At 47.0% G+C, this 24,038-nt stretch overlaps 1 protein-coding gene across 1 annotated transcript in view; it reads left to right on the top strand.

Moving 5' to 3' along the window:
• LOC142403043 (E3 ubiquitin-protein ligase UHRF2-like) overlaps positions 1 to 24,038 on the top strand; it is a 112,270-nt gene that overhangs the window by 14,508 nt on the left and 73,724 nt on the right. The window contains exon 3 of the mRNA XM_075489154.1: positions 20,501 to 20,763. Within this exon, the coding sequence (XP_075345269.1) occupies positions 20,501 to 20,763 (263 nt within the window). The remainder of the gene's footprint in view (positions 1 to 20,500; positions 20,764 to 24,038) is intronic.

Genomic DNA, 24,038 nt, shown 5'->3' on the forward strand with positions numbered 1-24,038 from the left:
CTAAGCAAGTTTGCAGAGCACAGCTAAGAGACTTGGCAGCTGGCACAGCATGGGGCGCAAAGGAGGCCCAGAAACTGCTCCAGAGAGAGTATAGGGACTGCTTAAAGCTGCGTGACAATGGCAGTGATGTGCCACAGGGCTCGGTCCCCAGCACTGGGTGGAGCAAGTACCCCTGGTATGGCAGAGAGCTAGACTCAGACACAGAGCCCTGGAGGGAGGATGCAGCTGCCCAGGTCTGGGGCTGCAGGGAGTGCCTGGGGCCTCTCCCTGGGATTGGGGGTGATGGTGGCATCACCTGTGAGAGACATGCTCTGGTCGAGGCACTGAGTCAGCAGGTGAAGGAGCTATGGGAGGAGGGGAGCAGGCTGTGTAGCATCGAGGAGGATGAGCAGGAGATGGACAGGGTCTTCACAGAGACTCTGTAGAGGCGAGAGCCTGAGCCACATGATGCAAGGAAGAAGGGATTGCTAGCGGTTATGCTTGAATGAGAGCAGGATGGACACGCCCAAGTGTGTGCGTGTGTGTGTGGGTGGGGAGTTGGAAGCTTGTGACTTCTGGCAGCAGGAGAAAGGCTCCTTCTCTACCTGCAGATCTGAATTTACAGAACCGGTAGAGTACCTTGGTAGCCGAAGAGGAGAAACCAGCTCTGAGGGAGGCTTCAGAGCCAGCTGGGCCCGAACTGTTGTGGTAGGTTGAGCTTGGCTGGCTGCCAGATGCCCACCCAGCCGCTCTCTCACTCCCCCTCCTCAACAGGACAGGGGGAGAAAATAAGATGAAAAAGCTTGTGGGTCGAGATAAAGACAGGGAGATCACTTACCAATTACCGTCACGGGTAAAACAGACTTGACTTGGGGAAAAATTAAATTTAATTTTCTTGCCAATTAAAATAGAGTTGGATGGTGAGAAACAAAGACAAAAATTAAAACAACATCTTTCCCCCATCCCACCCAGGCTCAACTTCACTCCTTCATTCCTGACTCCTCTACACCCACCTCCCCACCCCCCAAGCAGTGCAGGGATATGGGGATTTGGGGGTTGCGGTCAGTTAATAACACTTTGTCTCTGCCACTCCTTCCTCCTCACACTTTTCCCCTGCTCCAGCGTGGCTCCTCTCCACCGGCTGCAGGGAAATACCTGCTCCACCGTGGTCTCTTCCATGGGCTGCAGTGGAATATCTGCTCCAGCACCTGGAGCACCTCCTCCCCCTCCTTCTCTGCCCTTGGTGTTCACAGGGATGTTTCTCACACTTTTTTTCCTCACTCCTCTCTCTGCCATGCGGCGTTTTGCCCTTTCTTAAATATGCTTTCATAGAGGTGCCACCAGCTTCGCTGATTGGCTCAGCTCTGGCCTGCGGTGGGTCCATTGCGGAGCCGGCTGGAACCGTCTGTGTCTGGCACAGGGCAGCCCCTGGTCTCTTCTCACAGAAGCCACCCACCCCTGCAGTCCCACCCCTGGCTACCAAAACCTTACCACGATACACCCAATAGAACTGTGCATTAGCACCAAGAGGGAACATTGGGTGACTGCAGTTGGAGTCTCCCTTCTGCAGGGGACCCATCTGCTGACCAGACATAGAATCATAGAATAATTCAGGTTGGAAGGGACCTCGGAAGGGACCTCAGAAGGGCCCTAGTCCAACATCCTGCTCAAAGCAGGGTCAACACTAAATTCAGACCAGGTTGCTCAGGGCTTTATTCAGTCAAGTCTTGAAAACATCCAAAGACAGAGATTGGACAACCCCTCTGAGCAACCTGCTCTACTGCTTGATTGACTTCATTGTGAAAAAGTTTTCTCCTTATATTCAGTCAGAGCCTCTCTTGTTTCAGCTTATGCCCATTGCCTCTCATCCTCCCATCATGCACCACTGTGAAGAGCCTGGTTCTGTCTTCTTGTAGGAAAGGATCTGTCACGGGAGGTTTGTTGCTTGCTGAAGGCCCAGATATAGGATACTACAGAGAGGCTGCCAAGGCTCGTCCAGTCCTTTGACCTATTACCCCTTACTGCTCATTTGTGTGGATGCTGGTAACGCTGCAAAAAAGAGACCTAGAGCAAATCACGAGTGACAACAGAGGTCTGGGAACAAGGGTGAAGCACATGGGAGCCCAGGTGTTCTTCTCGATACTGCAGGTGAAGGGAAAAGGCTCTGGTAGGAGCAGATGCATCCTATAGGTTAACACCTGGCTGCACAGCTAGTGTCCATGGGATCCTAATTGATTGATGAGGACTGCTGAGAAGGAACAAGAACCACCTGACAAAGTGGGGCATCTTTGCCAACTTGGGGAGGAGGACTTTGAACTAGGTCTGACGGGTCATGATGACCGAAGCCTGAAGAGAAATAAAGGAACAGGGGCATGGAGAAAGTACCCAGGGGACAGGTAGGCCCTCACTTTCCCTGTGAAAGCAGCACAAGTGGGAGCCCATCTCAAGTGCCTGCACATAAATGCATGCAGCATGGAGGGGGGGGGACACACGACAAAACCAAGAGAAATCAATATTCTGGGCACGGTTGCAGGGCTCTGTTCTCATTGGGATTACAGAGATGTGGGGGATAGGTCACATAAATGAAGTGCAGCCATGGATGGATGAAGCTCTTCAGAAAGGACAGGCTGGACAAGAGGCAGGGAGGGGTTGTGCTCTGTGCAAAGGAGTAGCTCAAACAAACGCAGCTTTGCCCTGGAGCAGGGGAGGAGCCAGTCAAGAGAATGTGGGTACAAATCAGAGAACAGACCAACACAGGTGATGCCTGGGTGTACGGTTTTGGCTGGGATAGAGTTAAATTTCTTCATAGTAGCCTGTATGGGGCTATGTTTTGGATTTGTGATGAAAACAGTGTTGATAACACAGGGATGTTTTAGTTACTGCTGAGCAGTGCTTACACAGAGTCAAGGCCTTTTCTGCTTCTCACACCGCCCTGCCAGCGAGTAGGCTGGGGGTGTACAAGAAGTTGGGAGGGGACACAGCCGGGACAGCTGACCCCAACTGACCAAAGGGATATTCCATACCATATGACGTCACGCTCAGCAATAAAAGCTGGGGGAAGAAGGAGGAAGGGGGGGACATTCGGAGTTATAGACATTCGGAGCAAGACACATAGCAAAATGACAACCCTGGACTTCAGGAGAGCAGGTTTTGGCTTGTTAAAGGACCTGCTTGGCAGGATACTATGAGAGACTGTCCTAAAGGGCAAAGGGCTCAGGAGGGCTGGTTGATCCTCAAAAAGACAACCTCCTCAAAGCACAAGAATAATACACTCAGACATGCAGGAAGTCAAGCAAGCGTGGCAGAAGGCCAGCATATATGAACAGGGGATTCCTGACCGGGCTCAAAGACAAAAAGGAAGTACACAGAAGGTGAGAGCAGGGAATGGCTACCCAGGAGGAATATGGAGATGCATGCAAGGATTTAGTTAGGAAAGCCAAAGCTTGGCTGGAGTTGTGTCCTGGTTTCGGCTGGGATAGAGTTAGTTTTCTTCCTAGTAGCTGGTATAGTGCTGTGCTTTGGATTTTAGTATGAGAATAATATTGATAACATGCTGATGTTTTGGCTGTTGCTAAGCGGTGTTTACACTAGTCAAGGACTTTTCAGCTTCCCATGCTCTGCCAGGTGCACAAGAAGCTGGGAGGGGGCACAGCCAGGATAGTTGATCCAAACTGGCCAAAGGGCTATTCCATACCATATGACGTCATGCCCAGTATATAAACTGGGGGGAGTTGGCTGGGGGGTAGCGGTCGCTGCTCAGGGACTGGCTGGGCGTCGGTCGGCGGGTCGTGAGCGGTTGTATCACTGTTTTTTTTTCTCCCTTGGGTTTTGTTCCTCTCTCTCTCTTGTTGTTTTCCTTCTCATTACAATTCATTATTATTATTACTATTATTTTGTTCCAATTATTAAACTGTTCTTATATCAACCCACGAGTTTTCTTACTTTTGCTCTTCCGATTCTCTCCCCCATCCCACCAAGGGGGGGAGGGTGAGCGAGTGGCTGTGTGGTACTTAATTGCCGACTGGGGCTAAACCACAACAAGTTGGAACTAGCAAGAAATGTAAAGGGCAACAAGAAAGGCTTCTATAAGTACAGCATCAGCAAAAGAAAGGCTAAGGAAAACATGTGCCCACTGCTCACCGGAGCCCGGAATCTAATAGCTAAGGACATCAAAAAGACTAAGGAACTCAGTGCCTTCCTTGCCTCAGTTTTTTACGGGTAAGGTTGGCCCTCAGGTCTCCCAGATCCCTGAGCCTAGTGGCAGACTCTGGGGCAGGGAAGTATTACTCACAGTAGAGGAAGACTGAGTTAGGGAGCACTTCAGCCAACTGGACATACACAAGTCCATGGAACCAGACGAGATGACCCTGAGGGTTCCCGATGACTGGAAAAAGGCAAACATCACACCCATCTTCAGGAAGGAGAATCCAAGGAGATAAAGACTGGTCAAACTCACCTCAGAATCTGGGAAGGTTGGGGAGCAAATCCTCCTGGAAGCCATGTCCAGGCACACAAAGGAACTGGGCTTGCTCCAGTATGCCCATGTCTTTCTTGTACTGGGGAGACCAAAAGTGGACACTACTCCAGATAAGGTCTCACAGGTGCCAAGACAAGAGAGGGAAAGGTTCACTTCCCTGGAACTGCTGGCTGCACTGTTACTAATACAGCTCAGGATGCTGTTGGCCTCCTTTGCTGCAAGGGCACACTGTTGGCTCATGTTCAACTTGTTGTCCACCAGGACCCCCAGGTCCTTTTCTGCAGAGCTGCTTCCTAGGCAGTCAGCCTCCAGCCTGTACTGTTGCACGGGGTTATTCCAGCCCAGGTGCAGGACTTGGCATTTGTTTTTGTTGAACTTCATGAGGTTCTTGTCAGCCTGTTTCTCCAGCCTGTCCAGGTCCCTCTGAACGTCAGCCCTGTCCTCCAGCACATTGACCGCTCCCCCCAATTTGGCGTCATCTGCAAACTTGCCAAGAGTGCACTTTGTTCCCTCATCCAGGTTGTTAATGAAGACCTTAAACAGTATTGGTTCCAGTACTGATCCCTGAGGGACCCCACTAGTTACTGGGCCCCAGCTGGACTTTGCACCACTGATCACAACTCTTTGAGCCCAGCAGTCCTGCCAATTTTCCACCCACCTTATCGCCCACTTATCCAGCCCATATCATACCAATTTGGTGATAAGGAGACTGTGAGAGAGTGTGTCAAAAGCCTTTCTTCAGTCAAGGTATACAACATCCACTCCCCTCCCCTTGTCAACAGAACCAGTCACCACATCATAGAAAGCAATGAGGTTGGTAAGGCATGATTTGCCCTTGGTAAAGCCATTTTGGCTGCTCCCAATCACCTTCTTGTCCTTCATGTGTTTAGAAATGGCTTCTAAGAGGATTTGCTCCATAACCTTTCCAGGGACTGAGGTGAGGCTGGCTGGCCTGTAGTTCCTTGGATCCTCCTTCCCGCCCTTCTTGAAGATGGGTGTGACGTCTGCCTTTTTCCAGTCATGAGGAACCTCCTCCAATTGCCATGACCCTTCAAAGATGATAGAGAGCAGCCTCACAGTGACATTGGCCAGCTCCTTCAGCACCCTCAGATGCACGCCATCTGATCCCATGGGCTTGTGTATGTCCAAGTGGGTTAAGTGATTCCTAACTCTTTCTTCCTCTACTGTGGCTACTGCTTCACTCCCCTAGACTCTGCTAGGATGCTCAGGGACCTGGGAGGCCTGAGGGCAGACCTTACCAGTGAAAAATGAGGCAAAAAAGGCATCGAGTACCTCAGTCTTTTCCCTGTCACTTGTCACAAGGTCCCCTGCCCCATTGAACAATGAGCTCATGCTCTCCTTAGTCTTCATTTTGCTACTGATGTACTTAGAGAAACCTTTCTTGTTGCCCTTCACCTCCCTTGCTAGGTTCAACTCCAGATGAGCTTTGGCTTTCCTGACTTGGCATTTCTGCTTGCGCATGCAGTGTCTTTATATCCCTCCCAAGTAGCACGCCCCTGCTTCTACCTCCTGTGTACTTCCTTTTTGTGTCTGAGCGCAGCCAGGAGCTCCCTGTTCATCCATGCTGGCCTTCTGCCACATTTGCTTGACTTCCTGCACATTGCAAATGGACCGTTCTTGTGCTCTGAGGAGTTTGCCCTTGAAGGGAAATCATCAACCTGCTCTCCTGGGCACCCTTGCCCTCCAGGGAAATTTCCCATGGGATCCTGCCAAGCTGGTCTCTGAACAGGCCAAAATCTGTTCTTCTGAAGTCCAGGGTTGTAATTCTGCTGTTTGTCTTGATCACACCTCTCGGGATCTTAAACTCCACAGTCTCATGGTCACTGCAGCCAAGGCTGCCCTCGACCTTCACACCATCAACCGGTTCTTCCTTGTTTGTGAGTAGCAGGTCCAACAGTGCATTTTCCCTAGTCGGTCCGCTGATCACCCGCATCAAGAAATAGTCTTCTATATGTTCCAGAAGTCTCCTGGATTGCTTGCGCCCTGCTGTATTGTCCTTCCAGCAGATACTGGGGTGGTTAGTGTCCCGCATGAGTACCAGGGCCTGTGACTGTGAAGCTTTCTCCAGCTGCCTAAAGAAGGCTTCATCTACCTCTTCTTCTTGATCAGGAGGTCTGTAGCAGACACCTAGTACAGCATCACCTGTGCCGGTCTGTCTTCTAATCCTTACCCACAAGCTTTCAACTGCTTTGTCACCTGTCCTAAGGTAAAGCTCCATGCATTCAAGCCGCTCCTTTGTGTGGAGCTCAACCCCTCCTCCTCACCTGCCCACCCTATCTTTCCTGAAGAGCCTGTATCCCTCCATTGGAGCACTCCGATCAGGAGAGCTATCCCACCATGTCTCCATAACCCCAATGAGGTCATAGCTCTGCAACTGTGTACGGACTTCTAATTCCTCCTGCTTGTTCCCCATGCTACACGCATTTCTGTTCAGGCATTTGAGATGGGCCCCAAGTCGTGCTGCTTTTACAGGGCAAGTGTGAGAGCCTCCCCTGTCATGCCTGTCCCCCAGATATGTTTGCTCTGCCCCTTGTGCCTTCGCTTCTCTTCAGGTTATGGTAACCCTCCCCTGGCATACCTACTTTAAAGCCTGCCTCACTCAGTTAGCAAGCCTGTTTGCAAAAACACTCTTGCCCCACTTTGTCAGATGTATCCCATCCTTGCTCAGTAGCCCTCGCTCCTCAAAGAGGGTCCCACGCCCTTAGGAGCCAAAGCCCTGCCCGTGACACCGGCCACGCAGCCAGGTCTTGACCCACTGGATGAGTCCACTTCTACCTGAGCCTTTCCTCCTCACTGGCAGTATTGAGGAGAATACCACCTGGGTCCCCATGCCCTTCACCCTCACCCCCAGAGTTCTGTAGTCACTTGTGAAATACTGCAGGTTACCCCTGGCAGTAACATTGGTGCCCACATGGAAGTGCAGGAAGGGGTAATAGTCTGAGGGCCAGAGAAGCCTTGGCAGTTCCTTTGCAACATCCCGGATCCTGGCCCCTGGCAAGCAAAAAACCTCCCGAGACATCGGTTTGGGTCAGCAGATAGGTGCCTCTGTCCCCCATGGGAGGGGGTCTCCAATGACTGTCACTTTCCTTTTTCCCTTTGTGCAGACGCAAGGTTTGGGCTCAGCTGGCTCTGATGCATGCTCTGAAGGGTCTCGTTTGTCCTCACCAGTGCCCAGGGCACTATACCCAGGGCAGTTGCAGATCTGCAGGTGGAGCAGGAGCCTTTCTTCCACTTGCCAGAAGTCACAAGCTTCCAGCCTTCTCCATCTTGACAGCCACCCTCAGCTACCTGTTTGACCATGGTCTCTAGCTATCCCTCCTTCCTTGCTGTGTGTGGCTCAGGCTGTCGTCTCTGCAGAGTTTCTGCAAAGACCCTGTCAATCTCCTCATTGTCCTCCCTGATGATCTGCAGCCTGCTCACCTCTTCCTGCATCTCCTTCACCTGGTGACTCAGCACCTCAACCAGAGCACATCTCTCACAGGAGATGCCACCACTGCCCCCAGTCCCACAGAGAGGCCCCAGGTACTCTCTGCAGCCCGAGACCTGGGAAGTGTCATCCTCCCACCCCGCCCCATCTCTGTTTGGGTCGAGGCCTCCAGTGTGCCAAGGGCATTATCACCAGTCAGTGCTGGGGAGTGCACCCTGCTTCATGTTGAGACCATCGCTGCACAATCTCCAAGCAGCCCCACGCAGTCCTCAGCATAAGTGCCTGTCCCCTCTGCACCACAGCCGTGTTATAACTGCTGTGACAACTACCATGTCACTATCTGCTGCTCTCCGTGAGCCGGATCCTCCCTAATCAGGAGTCAGCCTTTCTGTGTGCAAACTGCTGTGCAAACTGAGAGCAGCCCCTGCAGCGTCCTGGGTGCCCTGCACCACAAACTGCCCCTGCTAGCGGCCACACCTCTGTTTGCAGCACTCTGGGCTGCTGCACTCCCTAAGGAGCAACTAAATAACAAAATCATTGCATGCTTTGTAGAGGCTAGGAATTTCTATGCGTTTGGAAGATGTCATCTTTTTCTTGTGCTTGTGGATGCTCAGTATACTGAAAGAGTGATGACAGATGCACCAGGTGTAGCTGTTTATTGGTGGTGCATCAATCAAAAGATGTTAATGAGGCCCTAAGTTTTAGAAGCATGCTAATCAGGAAGAAAAAAAGGAAGTGAAATTTACTAAGGTAACTTGACTGTTTTCTAAATTACTGGAGTTAGAAGAGCTAGCGAAATGAAAAAATCTGTTATTCTTGCTCTAAGGCAAGTTACTCTTGCTTTAGTACATATTCTAATATCCCTTTAGAGAGTCATTATTGACTTATGTGAAATACAGCTTGACTAATTATTTGCCTGTTGACTTCATAAATGTAAATTATGAACTGATGAAAAATGTTCTTAAAAATATTATTTAAGATTATTTACCAAATGTATATCTTTTAGTTTAATACATTGCCTAGGCACCCTCATTTTGGGGGAGTCGTCTTTGAGCAAAGTTTTTCTCAATCTTCTATATAAACTGTTGTTGGATTGAACGTCCTATCAAGCTGATCGGGGGACTTGCTGTTCACCCATTCCCCAAAGCCTCGTTTCAGAGACAAATTGCAGTACTTATTTTGATGAAAATTGCCAGGTTTTTAGGTTGAATACTTAATTTGTCTGAGGGATTATTTGTGACTCATTTCAGTAATGCTTTCATGATTTCTGGTGATGTAGGAGCTGACTACTGGGAAGAACTTTTTTATAAGTAATACTGTGTTCAGTAAGGATTTAAAGTGTCTATTGTATTAATTTCCTTTGAATGTGCACAGATTGTCCTTGTTTGTTCATATATAGACCTGGGGCTATATCCTGAATTTTCTATATCTGACATTCCTTAGTACAACTTGGAAAGTTGGAAGAGACCAGAAGGTGTTATCTTAATTGCAGAGGGAAGGGTATGCTGGTACTATGTTGTGGGTATAGCTGCTTCCTTGCAGTAGCTGGCTATGAGAATGTAGCCTTACTGGTTATGAGCCCCTTGTAATGTTAACTTTAGTATAGTGTGTGTACTTCAAGAAACCACACCTTCTTGTAGCTTTTCTCTCCTTTTATCACAAAGTAGAGCACCTCAAGTACTGATTGTCTTCCAACTTATGTTATTCTTTTAAATCTTAACGAAGCAATAATGCTGGGTAGGGATATACAAATAAGTTACTGTTAAGTCAAGTAGTGTGAGAACTTGAGCGCGTCAGTTATTTTTTGGTAATTCTCATTTTTTTGTCCCCAAAGATGGGCACTGTTGCAGATTAATTGACTTGCTCTAAGTTTGCACATTTGCTGATATTCTAGGAACTTGGTTTTTTGCTCATACCAGAAACAGATATTTTTGCCCTGAGTATCATTACTGCTGAATACCGCACAGTGCTTTATACCTTTTAAATCGTTAGAGAAGCACGCTTGCAGCAGTCTCCTCTCTGGTGTTCTAGTTGCAGACTTAAATGTGGCATTACTAGCCATAGAACACTCCTGTAAAGAAGACTGATTTCAAAAAAATTACTTGGGCAGAGAATAGAACACTAATTCATTGTAAAATAATATTTTAAAATAACTCTGTGACAATTGGCTTAAGAATCTGCTAATCATCGAGTTACCGTTATTTAAAGGTGGATGTGCCACGTGAAGGAATGGATGATTTTGTGTATGGTGGTGGGTGCATGGGTTTCCCCATCCTTCTGCATTACCCACCAAGTACACCCGAGTCCTTGAGCAAAGACAATCCCACGAATGGGTTTGCCTTTTCCCAAGGGAGGAGCAACCCACACTGCCTTTCCCAGCCACTTCCCTATGTGCACTGCGGGGACCTTATCTCCTCCCACAGTATGTAGGGGCTGTGTTTGGGCAGGACCAGGTCGGTTATCAGATCCTCTGGCGTTAACCAGCCAAATGGCTTCTGCTAATTTTACATCCCAGTGCTTCTATTCCCCAGCGCCCAATGCTCTCGGCATAGTCTTTAACAGTCCATTATATCATTCAATCTTTCCGGAGGTTTGTGGGTGATAGGGGATGTGATACACTCAATCAATGCCGTGTTTCTTGGCCCAGGAGTCTATGAGGTTGTTTCGGAAATGAGTCCCATTGTCTGACTCAATTCTTTCTGGGGTGTCCTGTTGCCACGCAACTGGCCTTTCAAGGCCCAGAATGGTGTTTCGAGCGGTGGCGTGGTTTACAGGGTATGTTTCTAGCCACCCAGTAGTTGCTTCCACGCAGCGCTTGTCTTGGCAAGTTTGTGGCAGTATAGTCAATCTACCAGGCCTCGCCGTATCGATATCCCAGCCACCGCCCGCTATTCCAGGGACACTTTACTCGTGTGGCTCGCTTGATTGCGACGCATGTTTTGCATTCGTGGGTGACCTCTGTGATGGCCTCAATAGTCAGGTCCACCCCTCGATCACGAGCCTATCTGTACGTTGCATCTCTCCCTAGATGTCCTGATGTTTCATGGGCCCTCCAAGCTATGAATAGCTCACCCTTACTTTCCCAGTCCAGGTCCACCTGAGCCACTCCAGTTCTGGCAGCCTGGTCTACCCGCTTGTTGTTTTGATGTTCTTCAGTGACGCGGTTCTTGGGCATGTGAGCATCTACGTGATGTGCCTTTACAGCAAGTTTTTCTACCCGGGCAGCGATGTCTTGCCACAATGCAGCAGCCCAGACGGGTTTACCTCTGCGCTGCCAGTTGGTCTGTTTCTATTGCTGTAGCCGCCCCCACAGGGCATTTGCCACCATCCATGAGTCTGTATAGAGATAGAGTAGTGGCCACTTTTCTCATTCAGCAATCTCTAGGGCCAGCTGGATGGTTTTCACTTCTGCAAACTGACTCAACTCGCCTTCTCCTTCGACGGCTTCAATGACTTGTTGTGTCATTGCTTTCCACTTCTGATGGTTTCCTACAACACGACAGGATCCCTCGGTAAAAAGAGCATATTGCCTTCCACCTTCTGATAACTCATTGTATGGTGGTGCCTCTTGGGCACGAGTCACCTCCTCAGGCGATGCCCCAAAATCTCTGCCTTCTGGCCAGTCCACGATCTCTTCCAGGATTCCTGGGCAGTTGGGGTTCCCCATTCGAGCCCGTTGCATGATCAACGCTACCCACTTACTCCATGTAGCATCGGTTGCGTGATGTGTAGAGGGGACGTTTCCTTTGAACATCCAGTGTAGCACAGGCAATCGCAGTACCAAGAGGAGCTGTGCTTCTGTACCAACAACTTCTGAAGTGGATGGAATCTTATTGATCACATCCCTTGGGTCTGTGACAACGTCCATCTTGCCATTTTATTCCCCAAAACTGGATGTCTTGTGCAGGTCCTTTGACCTTGCTTTGTCTTATGGTAAAACCAGCTTTCAGAAGAATCTGGATTATTCTTTTTCCTTTCTCAAACATTTCCTTCACTGTGTTGCCCCACACGATGATGTCATCAATGTATTGCAGGTGCTCAGAGGCTTCACCCTGTTCCGGTGTAGTCTGGATCAGTCCGTGACAAATGGTAGGGCTGTGCTTCCACCCCTGGGGCAGTCGATTCCAGGTGTACTGGACACCCCTCCATGTGAAAGCAAACTGTGGCCTGCACTCTGCTGCCAAAGGGATTGAGAAAAACGCATTGACAGTATCAGTTGTGGCATACCACTTGGCTGCCTTCAACTCCAGTTCATATAAGAGTTCTAGCATGTCCCATATGGCAGCACTCAATGGCAGTGTGACTTCATCCAGGCCACGATAGTCCACTGTTAACCTCCACCCTCTGTCAGACTTTTGCACTGGCCATATGGGACTACTAAAGGGTGAGCGAGTCTTGCTGATCACCCCTTTGCTCTCCAGTCGACAAATCAGCTCATGTATGGGAACCAGGGAGTCTCAGTTGGTGTGATATTGCTGCCGGTGCACCGTCATGGTAGCAATCGGCATCTGCTGTTCTTTGATGCACAGCAACCCCACAACAGAGGGATCCTCTGAACGGCTGGGCAAGGTAGACAGCTGTTTAGTCTTCTCTGTATCCACAGCAGCTACACGAAAGGCCCACTGGTACCTTTTTGTGCCCTTGAAGTACCCTCTCCTGAGGTAGTCTATGCCAAGGATGCACGGAGCCTCCAGGCCAGTAACAATGGGGTACTTTTGCCACTTGTTCCCTGTCAGGCTCACCTCAGCCTCCAACACAGACAACAATTGGGATCCCCCTGTCAGTCCAGAAATCCAGATGTGTTCCGCCCCCTTGTACCCCAATGGCATTAGGGTACACTGTGCACTAGTGTCCACCCAGAGCCTTATACTCCCCTGGGTCTGATGTGCCAGGCCATCGAATCCATACAGTCCAGTACACTCGGTCATCCCTTTCCTCTGCCTGGCTGAAGGCAGGGACCCTCTATTCGTCGTTGGAGTATTCACTATCTGACCCCTGCGGTGTCAGACCAGAAGTCCTTTCACCAAAATCAAGAGGAGAGGCATTCTCAGTCCTTCTTCTGCATCTGGGGGATTGCTGGTTGCCAGTTGCCTTCTATCGTCTCAACAGCACCTGGAACAAAAGCCTTCTTGGATGGCCTCTTCTTAGCAGCTGTCTTCCCCCGCAAGTCACATATGTGGGCTTCTAGCTTTGAGGTGGGCTCACCATCCCACTTCCTCATGTCCTCCCCCTGGTCACGCAGGATGATCCAGAGGGTACCATGCAGCATGCACCTGGGGCTCCCTTTCCCTCTGGCCGGGAGAGACTGGCTCCGTGGGACACCCCTGACAGCCAAGACGCTGGCCCGTGGGGATGAGGAGGATGAGAGATTCTCTTCGAAACGCTGGAGCTGGTGGGACAGTCTCTCCACAGTTGGTATATTGAAGTCTGGCCAGTCCATCATCGCCAGGGTGTTGGAGTACAACACCGGTGCATTCCGGACAAACCTCCTCCACCTGGCCCGTGTACACTGGATGTCATCCAGATCTTTGGAGACCTGGTTGCTGTCCAGGTCACTGTAGACGACTTCCACCACCGTTAATTCTCTCAGATACTGGGTGCCTTCCTCAGTAACGGTCCACTTCCCTCGGTAATTTACAAGATCATCCTTGAGGGGATATCTCACCTTCACGCTCGACAGGAGCCACCTCCAGAGGCTGAGAATTGTCACCTCTCTTCCGATTTCTTTGTCAATTCGCCAGTCCCTAGCTAGGGATACCAGCTGCTGGGCTTCCTTACCCTCTAATTCCTGACTGTTGGCCCCAGTATCCCTGCACCAGAGCAATCAGGCAGCAATCCGCTCGCCTGGCTGAAGGCTGTAATCTTTCCGCAGATCTCGAAGTTCACTCGGGGTTAGGGACCATGTGGTTTCTGCCTCTTGGGTGAAGTCTGTCACTTCCTCCTCCTCCTGTTTCTTTGTTGAAGAACCAGCTTCCTGATCAGACCCTTCCTCCTCCTCCTTCTCCTCCCTTACTAATCAATGGTATGGACCTGTCAACCTCCACATCCAGTGTTTCTTTTTGACTACTGGGGCGATTACTGTAGTTGGGGTTTGGGTCCCTGTCTCAACCATTGTGTCCTCAGATGTAGAGGCCCTCCTTCCCGTGCTCCTCTGATGGTGCTGAACAGAGGCTCAATAGGCACAGGCCATGCCCCAATACAGTTCTAGGAGCTGCTGGGTCTCATTGGGGTAGGCAAGGCACCCTTCTGTCAAGTGGCACACCGATTCAACGGGATTACGTGCCTGTCCAGGCGTAAAATCCCAGGCTATCAGAGGTGATAACCACCTTAGGCATCTGCCCAAATCCTCCCACACACCCTGCCACTCAGGGATCGACCACCAGGGCATGTCGACCACCACTGCAGGGGGGGTTGGACTAGATGACCTTTAAAGGTCCCTTCCAATCCGAACTATTCTATGATTCTATGTTTCTCTGTGGCCTCACCAACAAGTTGTTTCCTCTTATGCCAGGATGAAACCAGGTTCCGCATACTCGACAAAAAGCCAATGATGTTTGTTGGATAACAGAATCAAACAGCTTACATAAGGATGTACAAGAACCTTGGGAGCCTGTGCAACAGAGCCAGCTGCATCGATCCCAGAGGAGAAGAGGGAGATGTAATCCCTCATTCTCCCCACAAGGTAGCCCACCCAGCACAGGAATGGTATCAATTACCAGGGCCATATGCCAGCCCAAGTACACGGCCATTGCTTTTATCAAAATGTTCCCAGGCACAGCGAAATAGAGAAATAAGCAGCCACTAACAAGCCCTAAACTCTATTATACAGTAAAGCAAGCAAGCTCTGTGACCAGCACAGAAGCCTGCCAATTAACAACTACAACAGCTATAGCACGCTCAGATCAAAACTGTCATTATCTCGTGCCCCATGTTGGGTGCCAAAAAGATCTGTGGTGGGTTGACCCCAGCCAGCAGCCAAACACCCACCCAGCCTCTTGCTCACTCCCCTCTCCTGTGGGATAGGGAGAGAAATAGAAGGAAGGCGAGAAGATTTCTAGATCGAGATAATGACAGTTAAATAGGGAAAGCAAAAGCCACATGCACAAGCAAAGCAAAAAGAGGAATTTATTCACTACTTCCCACTGGCAGGCAGATGTCCTGCCACTTCCTGGAAAATGGGGCCCCAGCACACGTAACGGTGCTTTTGGGAAGAAAAATGCCATAGCCACAAACCTGTGGAGAGCCCATGCTGGAGCAGGCTCCTGGCAGGAACTGCGGCCTGTGGAGAGGAGCCCATGCAGGAGCAGGTTTTCCTGCCAGGAACTGTGGCCTGTGGAGGACCCATGCTGGAGCAGTCTTTTCCTGAAGGACTGTGGCCCATGGAGAGGACCCACGCTGGAGCAGGGGAAAAGCGTGAGGAGGAAGGAGCGGCAGAGACAAAGAACTGACCACAACCCCATATTCCCCATCCCCCCCTGCGCTGCTCAGGGTGGGAGGAGGTAGAATAGTCAGGAATGAAGAGAGTAATGTTGAGCCTGGGAAGAAGGGGGAGTAGGAGGAAGGTGTTTTAGTTTTTGTCTTTGTTTCTCACCATCCTACTCTATTTTAATTGGCAATAAAATAAATTAATTTTCCCCAAGCCGAGTCTGTTTTGGCCGTGACGGTAATTGGTAAGTGATCTCCCTGTCCTTATCTCGACCCATGAGCTTTTCTATCTTATTTTCTCCCCCCATCCTGTTGAGGAGGGGGAGTGAGAGAGTCTGGCAGCCAGCCAAGGTGAACCCACCACCAAATGTAATCTCTCTTGCTTATTACTTTCAGATCTTGGCTTAGATGGATAAGGAACTGGCTGGATGGCTGCATCCAAAGAGTTATAGTCAACGGCTCAATGTCCAAGTGGAAAACAGTAACGAGTGGTGTCCCTCAAGGGTCTGTACTGGGACCTATACTATTTAATATCTTCATCAACGACATAGACAGTGGGATTGAGTGCACCCTCAGCAAGTTTGCAGATGACACCAAGCTGAGTGATGCAGTTGATTCGCTAGAGGGAAGGGATGCCATCCAGAGGGGCCTTGACAGGCTTGAGAAATTACCCATATTGGATAATCTGATTTTGTAGGAGTACCTCGGGGGCAGTGTCAAAGCAGAACTTATTAACTGGGCTCTGTCCAAGTTGACTCCTATAGAATCACTGAAGTATCTCTGCACTGGGATATCCAGTGTTGCAGATTTCAGGAGGGTTCATATACTCAGACACAATGCCAGCAACATTTTGTGTATTCTCAAATAAGTTTACCCCTGAACCAGAAATGGCTTCCTGTAGAAAGATAAAGCCAACTGGAAATTTGAAGCCATGGGGAGGTTTTCTAGTTTTACCCTATTTATTTATTTGCAAACTTGCTGCGTTGTCCATTAGAACAAAATGGAGAAGCGATCATAAAAGTACGGACCCTTGAGGGACACCACTTGTTACTGGTTTCCACTTGGACATTGAGCCGTTGACTGTAACTCTTTGGATGTGGCCATCCAGCCAGTTCCTTATCCATCTAACAGTCCATCCATCAAACCCATATCTCTCCAATTTAGCGACAAGGATGTTGTGGGTGACCGTGTCAAAGGCCTTACAGAAGTCCAGGTAGATGACATCCGTAGCTCTTCCTTTGTCCACCGATGCAGTCACTCCATCGTAGAAGGCCACCAGATTAGTCTGGCACGATCTGCCCTTGGTGAAGCCATGTTGGCTGTCCCTAATCACCTCCCTGTGTTCCATATGCTTCATCATAACTTCCAGGAGGATCTGTTCCATCATTTTTACCAGGCACAGAGGTGCGGCTGATTGGTTGGTAGTTCCCAGGGTCCTCCTTTTTACCCTTTTTAAAAATGGGCGTGATGTTTCCCTTTTCTCCAGTCACTCGGGACTTCGCCTGACTGCCAGGACTTTTCAAATATGATGGGGAGTGGCTTGGCAATTACATCAGCCAATTCCCTTAGGACCCTGGGATGCATCTCGTCACGTCCCATGGACTTGTGTACGTTCAGGTTCCTCAGGTGGTCTCGAACCTGATCTTCTCCTACGATGGGTGGGACTTCATTCCCCCAGTGCCTGCCCTGAGATTCAGGGACTCAAGAGATGTGGGAAGAGAGATTACCATTGAAAACTGAGGCAAAAAAATTGTTGAGTACCTCTGCCTTCTCCATGTCAGCTGTCACCAGATCCCGTGTCCTGTTTATCAGGGGGGTACAATTTCTTTTGTCTTCCTTTTCTGGCCAACGTACCTGTAGAAGCCCTTCTTGTTATTCTTCACATCCCTTGGAGAGACCTTGATTAAGAAATTGTCCTCGACGCACTCCAAGAGTCTCCTGGACCACTTACAGCTTGCTGTGCTGCTCTTCCAGCAGGTGTCAGGGTAATTGAAGTCCCCCAGCAGGATCAGAGCCTGCGAGCGTGATGCTTCCCATAGTTGAAGTAAGAACGCTTCGTCAACAGGCTCCCCTTGATCGGGTGGCCTGTAGTAAACACCAGCCACGAGGTTTCCTTTGTTGGCTTGGCTCCTAATTTTTACCCATAAGCTCTCAAGTTCAACCCATAAGTTCTCAAGTTCTCAAGCTCTTCAAGTTTCATCGCTGTTTTTCAAAGACAGCTCTGTGCAGTCAATCCATTCTTTTACATAGAGGGCAACCCCCCCGCCCCTCCTTCCTTGCCTGTCCCTTCTGAACAGGTTATACCCATCGATTGCAGTGCTCCAGTCGTGCAATTCGTCCCACCATGTTCCAGTGGTAACGATCAGATCGTAGCTTTCTAGCTGCACGGTGGCTTCCAGCTCCTCCTGCTTGTTAGCCATGCTGCATGCATTGGTATTGAGGCACTTCAGCTACCTTGTCACCTTTTTAGAGGAACATGACCTAATTCCTTTGAGGCATTTCACAGGCGTTTCCCTCTTGGTTCCTAATACATCAGCAGCCCCTGGCTCTTCTCTGTTGCTCAAAACCGCATCCCCTTCCCCTGCTAAGTCTAGTTTAAAGCTCTCCGTATCAATGACTGCCTTTAAGCTTAAAGTGTCCATGTTGATTTACCAATTCAAATTATATTCATAACAGACTTACAGATTAAAAAGGCTTTGTTGTTATACCACTGATTAACATTCTTCTTCTGAATGCCTTAGTTTTTCTTTGAACCCCTCTGCTATTGTCTACATCTTTAGTTCATCAGGTATAAATAGGATGGTATATAAAATAACTGTGATATAGTCCTCAAGAGTTTATACTCGTAATTATTTGCCTTTACTCTCTACAAGGCTGGGAAGTTTATTGTCCAAGTGTGAGCATCACAGTGTAGAAAGATGCATTTGGGAGGAACAATCACAGGAGAATTACTTCTTTCTGGCTCTAATGTTTTTTGGCTTGAATAACATGGCTTCTTTGTCATCTTTGTAGCTAGTCTCAGGAAGTAGCTGCAGATGGGGGAACCTCAATAATGTCTGTGTCTCAACTGCATTTTCAGGAGGAGGGAGTTGTGAATCACTTTAAGCTAGAACTAATTGAAATGCCTAAGGTTACATAGGGATGTTTTCCTGAGGTTCCTTACAGAAATACCCATTCCTTATGTTTAAAATAGGTCAACAGACTGACTTAAAACAAGGTGGAGCTTTCATTTGTTTATTATATGTTTATCTTTTAAAAAGGTATACTTTTAATATTGTGGGAGTTGAGAATAAAAATTTAAATTGGATGCCGGGATTTTACATGGGGAAAAAAAAGGAAAGGGTTGAATTTTTTGATAGTTTTTTTCAAGGAAGCGTGTGAAAAGTAAGAAGAAATAGGCTCAATATGATATATACTTTATGCATTATATTCTTACCTTTCACCCTCTATCTCTCGGTAAATTTGTTAGTTTAGGAACTGCCTTCATTTGTACTTCAAATTACCTAATGATTGCTTCAGTTTAAATACTGATAATTAATATCATTCATGTTGTTTTGTTTATAGATGCTGGTCTTTGGGTGTAGTAAGAATAAATATCCATCTCTGTCACTGTCTTGCTGCTTGATTAAGGCTATAAATTAAACCATACACATTTGTGGCAAATTAAACTGCCCTCATTTTAAAAAACTGTAAACACATAATACAGCCCCTGAAGCAATTCAGCCTTATAAATTTATCCCAGAAAAATGAGTTTTATAATTGTTCTATCTATGTATCAGTACAGAGCCTGCTTATTAAACATTTTGGAAACACACAATTCTCTTGTATGCATCATAGTGTGGTAAAACAAGTTTGTTCATGCCCTGAGGTTGGCTGCTATGTTAATGTGTTATCTTTTGGGCTCAATTTTTCTGGGTTTTTTTTTGTTTGTTTGATTTTGTTTTTTTTAAAGGGACATTTAGACGGTCTTTAGAAGGTAAATTTCCTTCTTTATGTGAAATAATTAGAAGAAAAGGATGTTTTGCAAATAAAGTAAAACTAAAAATACATCTGTGAAACATTCCTGTTAAAATATTATTTCTGAAATGAGCGTGAAAAGTAGTTCCCCCCAATTTGATTTTACAGTAATTGAACCTATTCTGAGCATTTTTAGAATTTACTTTAAATTTTTCATCTGGGAGTCCTCTTCCATCTGCCTTATCTTCTTCACTTTGTATGACTCCATAGCAGTTCTATTGCAATAATGTTTTCTTATACTTGGTGTGCAGTGTACAAAGGTGTTCCTTAAGTTGGGGGGGGGGGGGGGGGGGGTTGATACTATTTTAATCCAGTTCATATTTCAAAGAAAATAACTGCTTATACACTACAGTTTTTAAAAGAATGCCTGTGTAACTGAAGCGATGTATACCTCAGTGGTTTAACTCGAATCACAGGAAAAACCTTGTATTGTTGAAGTAATATGTATTTAATTAGTTGAAGGCTTGAGAAAATGTGTTAGGATAATGAATGAATGAAACACACTCTACAAGAGTAGTTTCATAACTTACTACCAGCACTATTGTGAGCACAGAAAGGAGAAGAGTCATGAGAGACTTCTGTTTCTTACAGCTGAAAGATTTATGGAAGCACCAGTCTCAATTGGTTATGATAGCAGCCTTGTTAGACTTGGAGAGCCCATCTCCCTCCCCCCTCCTTTCTCAAACATTGAAGGATTCAGCAGCAGTGCAGGTCAAAAAGAATCAGGGTTAAGTAATAATTCCAATTTGGAAGTCCAGGGAAGTCTTAAAATCTGGTTGCGGGCTAATATTTTAAGTATACGCGCTTATTTTAGGCATAAGGAACAGTTCCATGAAGCAAGAAAAAGTTCAGTGGAAAGAGAGATTAAGGTAATTCATAGGTTAAAAAAAAAAAAAAATCAGCCTCAACTTTTAAAAATATATTTTTTACAAATTGTGTTCATAACAGATCTTATTAAGATTAGAGGAATAAAATACTTAAAGCACAACACTTGAATGACTGAACATTGCTCTAACTTACCCAAGCCCTAACCAGTTGAAATCAGCAGTTTAGAATTTTTTTTCACTGACAGTTAAGTAGTTTAGCCAGTTTTCCTTTCTGTTCTTAACCAGGATTATAGAAAATAAATATTCATTATCAAATTTTCCTTTTAGATAAACGAATTGGTGGATGCCCGTGATGTCAGCATTGGAGCCTGGTTTGAAGCTCATATAGAAAATGTTACTCGAGCAACAAAAGGACATAAGAATGGTAAAGCTCAAGTAAAGAGTGGCAATTCTTACAAAAGGACTAATGGAAACTTAAGTCAAGATCATTCTAGAGAGAATGCAAATTATTTGGACAGTACACCATCCACATCTTACTCAGACTGCATGGGCACTGATGAAGAAGCTATTTATCATATCAAGTATGATGAGTAAGTGCTTCTGATATTATTTTGAGGACATCGTATGTTATGATTTGGTGTGTATAAACAAAGAATTTTGTTGAAGAAACTTGGAATCAAAGAGAGCAAGTTCAATACTGCAACCAAGGAAAGAAATATTAAAAAGCCATAATGTCTTTCAGTCTGATATAACGAATATCCTGAGAGTAATGAGGGTTTTTTTCTTTTTTTCTTTTATTCACAAGTTCCTGTGAAGTATTAACTTTATCTTGACTTTATGAAACTCAGAATCCCTGTCTCTAAGGAAAGGAAACTATGCATTGGATTTTTCTGTACTTGTTTTTCTGTGTAAAATATAAGTTAATATTTTCTTTAAAAACTACTCTGTTCGTATTCAGTTCCTTCCATTGAAGACTAAACAAGTGTTTCATGGGAGCAAATTCTGGTGCTTGAATTGTTTAAATTTTGTTTTAAAAGTAATATTTATGCATGAGATGACAGGTCTGCATTTCATGTAGAGGTTTCTTGTAGAGAATCTGGTGACTGGGAACATAAAATCAGTTCTGAGCTGGAGTGAGGGTACAAAGGGATTTTTTATTTAAATCTGTGGTGCAAACAAATTTCAGAACCTACAACAGATGTGTTAGAGTAGAGGCTTTGTGCTGTAAACTCAGTGGGATTTGCAGGGATTTCTCCTCACCAGCTTTTGCACTGATGCATTCACATAAATTGGATCCTAGTTTTTTAATGATGCCTTAATTTGCTGAAGCAGCTAACTAAGAGCAGCTAACTAAGCAGTTAGCTAAGCAGCTAACTATCATTACAGTTGGACTAGATGATCGTTGCAGGTCCCTCTCAACTGAACTATTCTAAAAAAAAAAAAAAATTGTCTCTAAAATGAGATATGCATCATGGAATGCTTTCAAAGACCTGGTTCTAAGATTGGTTAATTGTGTAACATCACAGAAGTATTTAATTGAGCAAAGGGCAAAAATTTGAGAGTGTGTCTGTAATTATTGGAGTTAAATTATGTTCCTCTTTTGTAGATAGTGTCATTTTATGTGAGTTAGAGATTTGAGGGAGAAGCCACCTGTAAAGTAGAAAGTATAGTCAAGTTGATCTGACTTGCACAGGTGTACCTATGCTTACAAAACATCAGTTTTACTTCATGTGTACCTTAAGATCTAGCATTTCCAGTAGACGCAGACAGTCACCTTAGTCTTCCTATATAACACAATCTGTCACAAGTTTGTGTTCTTAGCCAGTGGCGATCTTATTGGGTGTATTGGGTTTGCGTGGCAAGGTTTTGGTAGCAGGGGGGCTACAGGGGTGGCTTCTGTGAGAAGCTGCTGGAAGCTTCCCCCATGTCCATTAAATTGGCCAAGGCTGAGCCAATCAGCGACGGTGGTAGCACTTCTGTGATAACATATTTAAGAAGGGGGGAAAAAAGGAAAAAACTGCGCAACGGCAACAGCAATTGCAGCCGGAGAGAGAAGTGAGAAGATGTGAGAGAAACAACTGTGCAGACACCAAGGTCAGTGAAGAAGGAGGGGGGGGAGGAGGTGCTCCATGCGCCGCAGCAGAGATTCCCCTGCAGCTCATGGTGAAGACCATGGTGAGGCAGGTTGTTCCCCTGCAGCCCATGGAGGTTAACGGTGGAGCAGATATTCATCTGCAGGCTGTGGAGGACCCCACGCCGGAGCAGGTGGATGCCCGAAGGAGGCTGTGACCTCGTGGGAATCCCACGCTGGAGCAGGCTCCTGACAGGACCTGTGGGCCCTGTGGAGAGAGGAGCCCACACTGAAGCAGGTTTGCTGGCAGGACTTGTGACCCCATGGGGGACCCACACTGGAGCAGTCTATTCCTGAAGGACTGCACCCCGTGGAAAGGACCCCACACTGGAGCAGTTCTTGAAGAACTGTAGCCCATGGGAAGGACTCACATTGGAGAAGTTCGTGGAGAACTGTCTCCCATGGGAGGAACCCCACACTGGAGCAGGGGAAGAGTGTGAGGAGTCCTTCCCCTGAGGAGGAAGGAGCAGCAGAAATAACGTGTGATGAACGGACCGCAACACCCACTTCCTGTCCCCCCGCGCCACTCAGGGGGAGGAGGTAGAGAAGCTGGGAGTAAAGTTGAGCCTGGGAAGAAGGGAGGGGTGGGGGGAAGGTGTTTTAAGATTTAGTTCTTATTTCTCATTATCCTACTCTGATTTGATTGGTAATAAATTAAACTAATTTCCCCAAGTAAAGTCTGTTTTGCCCGTGATGGTAATTGCTGAGTGATCTCCCTGTCCTTATCTCGACACCTTTTGTTATATTTTCTCTCCCCTGTCCAGCTGAGCAGGAGAGTGATAGAGCGGCATTGGTGAGCATCTGGCATCCAGCCAGAGTCAACCCACCACAAAACATTATGTCTTATCTAATTTTGCTTACGTCATCGTCATTTACTTGATTGGCCTGAAATGTTAAAAGTTTGAGCTTTCGGGGAGAAAAGTTATTTTAAAACTTTCTAGCAAGCAAGATCTATGCACTTATCAGCTAACAGAGGCTTCAGTAAATTTAACGGCCTACATATGACAAAACACAAGGCATCATTTGTGGCACTTTGTATTTACCTTTCAACATCCCACTTCTTTGTTCTTTGAGTGGTAGTTAATGTGCACATTCATATGGTGGGTGGTTGTGCATGCACTCATAACACTGGCTTCAGACATTAGTCTTTTTGGTATCTGTAGAGCACACGTATCAAACACAAGGGAGGAAGAATACATGGATAAATACAGTAGTGTGTACTGTGTGTCCTTCAGTTCTCAGTTCCAGATGTTCTTATCCTATTTGCCATCTCTTTGTGCTTGTTCTTTGAGGTTCATACTCTACTATTAGGAACTATTTCTTCTGTGCATGGTTGCTGTTCCTGGATGCTTAGGTTTGGGGCTAGGCTGTGCGACACCAATCCACCTTGACAGCCTTTTCTTACCAAGCCTTTTCTTACTGTGTTCTTCACTGAAGTAGCTCATTTCTCCTTCATTCTGTCTCCTACAGCAGATGATTTCACCCTGGCTGAAGGGCTTTAAGCTCCTTGCCCACAACAGGAACATTCCTGCCAGAGATGGAAGCAGTTGCTTTTTCTGCTTTGGGAAACTGCACGTCTCTGACAAGCAACCTGCAGATGGAGACCATAAGCCTGGCGCCCATAAAGCCATCAAAATGTCTTTCTTACGTTATGGAGAAGACTATGGGGTTTGCCTCTGACACAGATTGACAGCTGCTCAGATCCTCACTGAGATCATCTCAGTATCTAGACTG

This window comes from Mycteria americana (assembly GCF_035582795.1).
Source record: "Mycteria americana isolate JAX WOST 10 ecotype Jacksonville Zoo and Gardens chromosome W unlocalized genomic scaffold, USCA_MyAme_1.0 Scaffold_32, whole genome shotgun sequence".
Lineage (NCBI taxonomy): Eukaryota > Metazoa > Chordata > Aves > Ciconiiformes > Ciconiidae > Mycteria > Mycteria americana.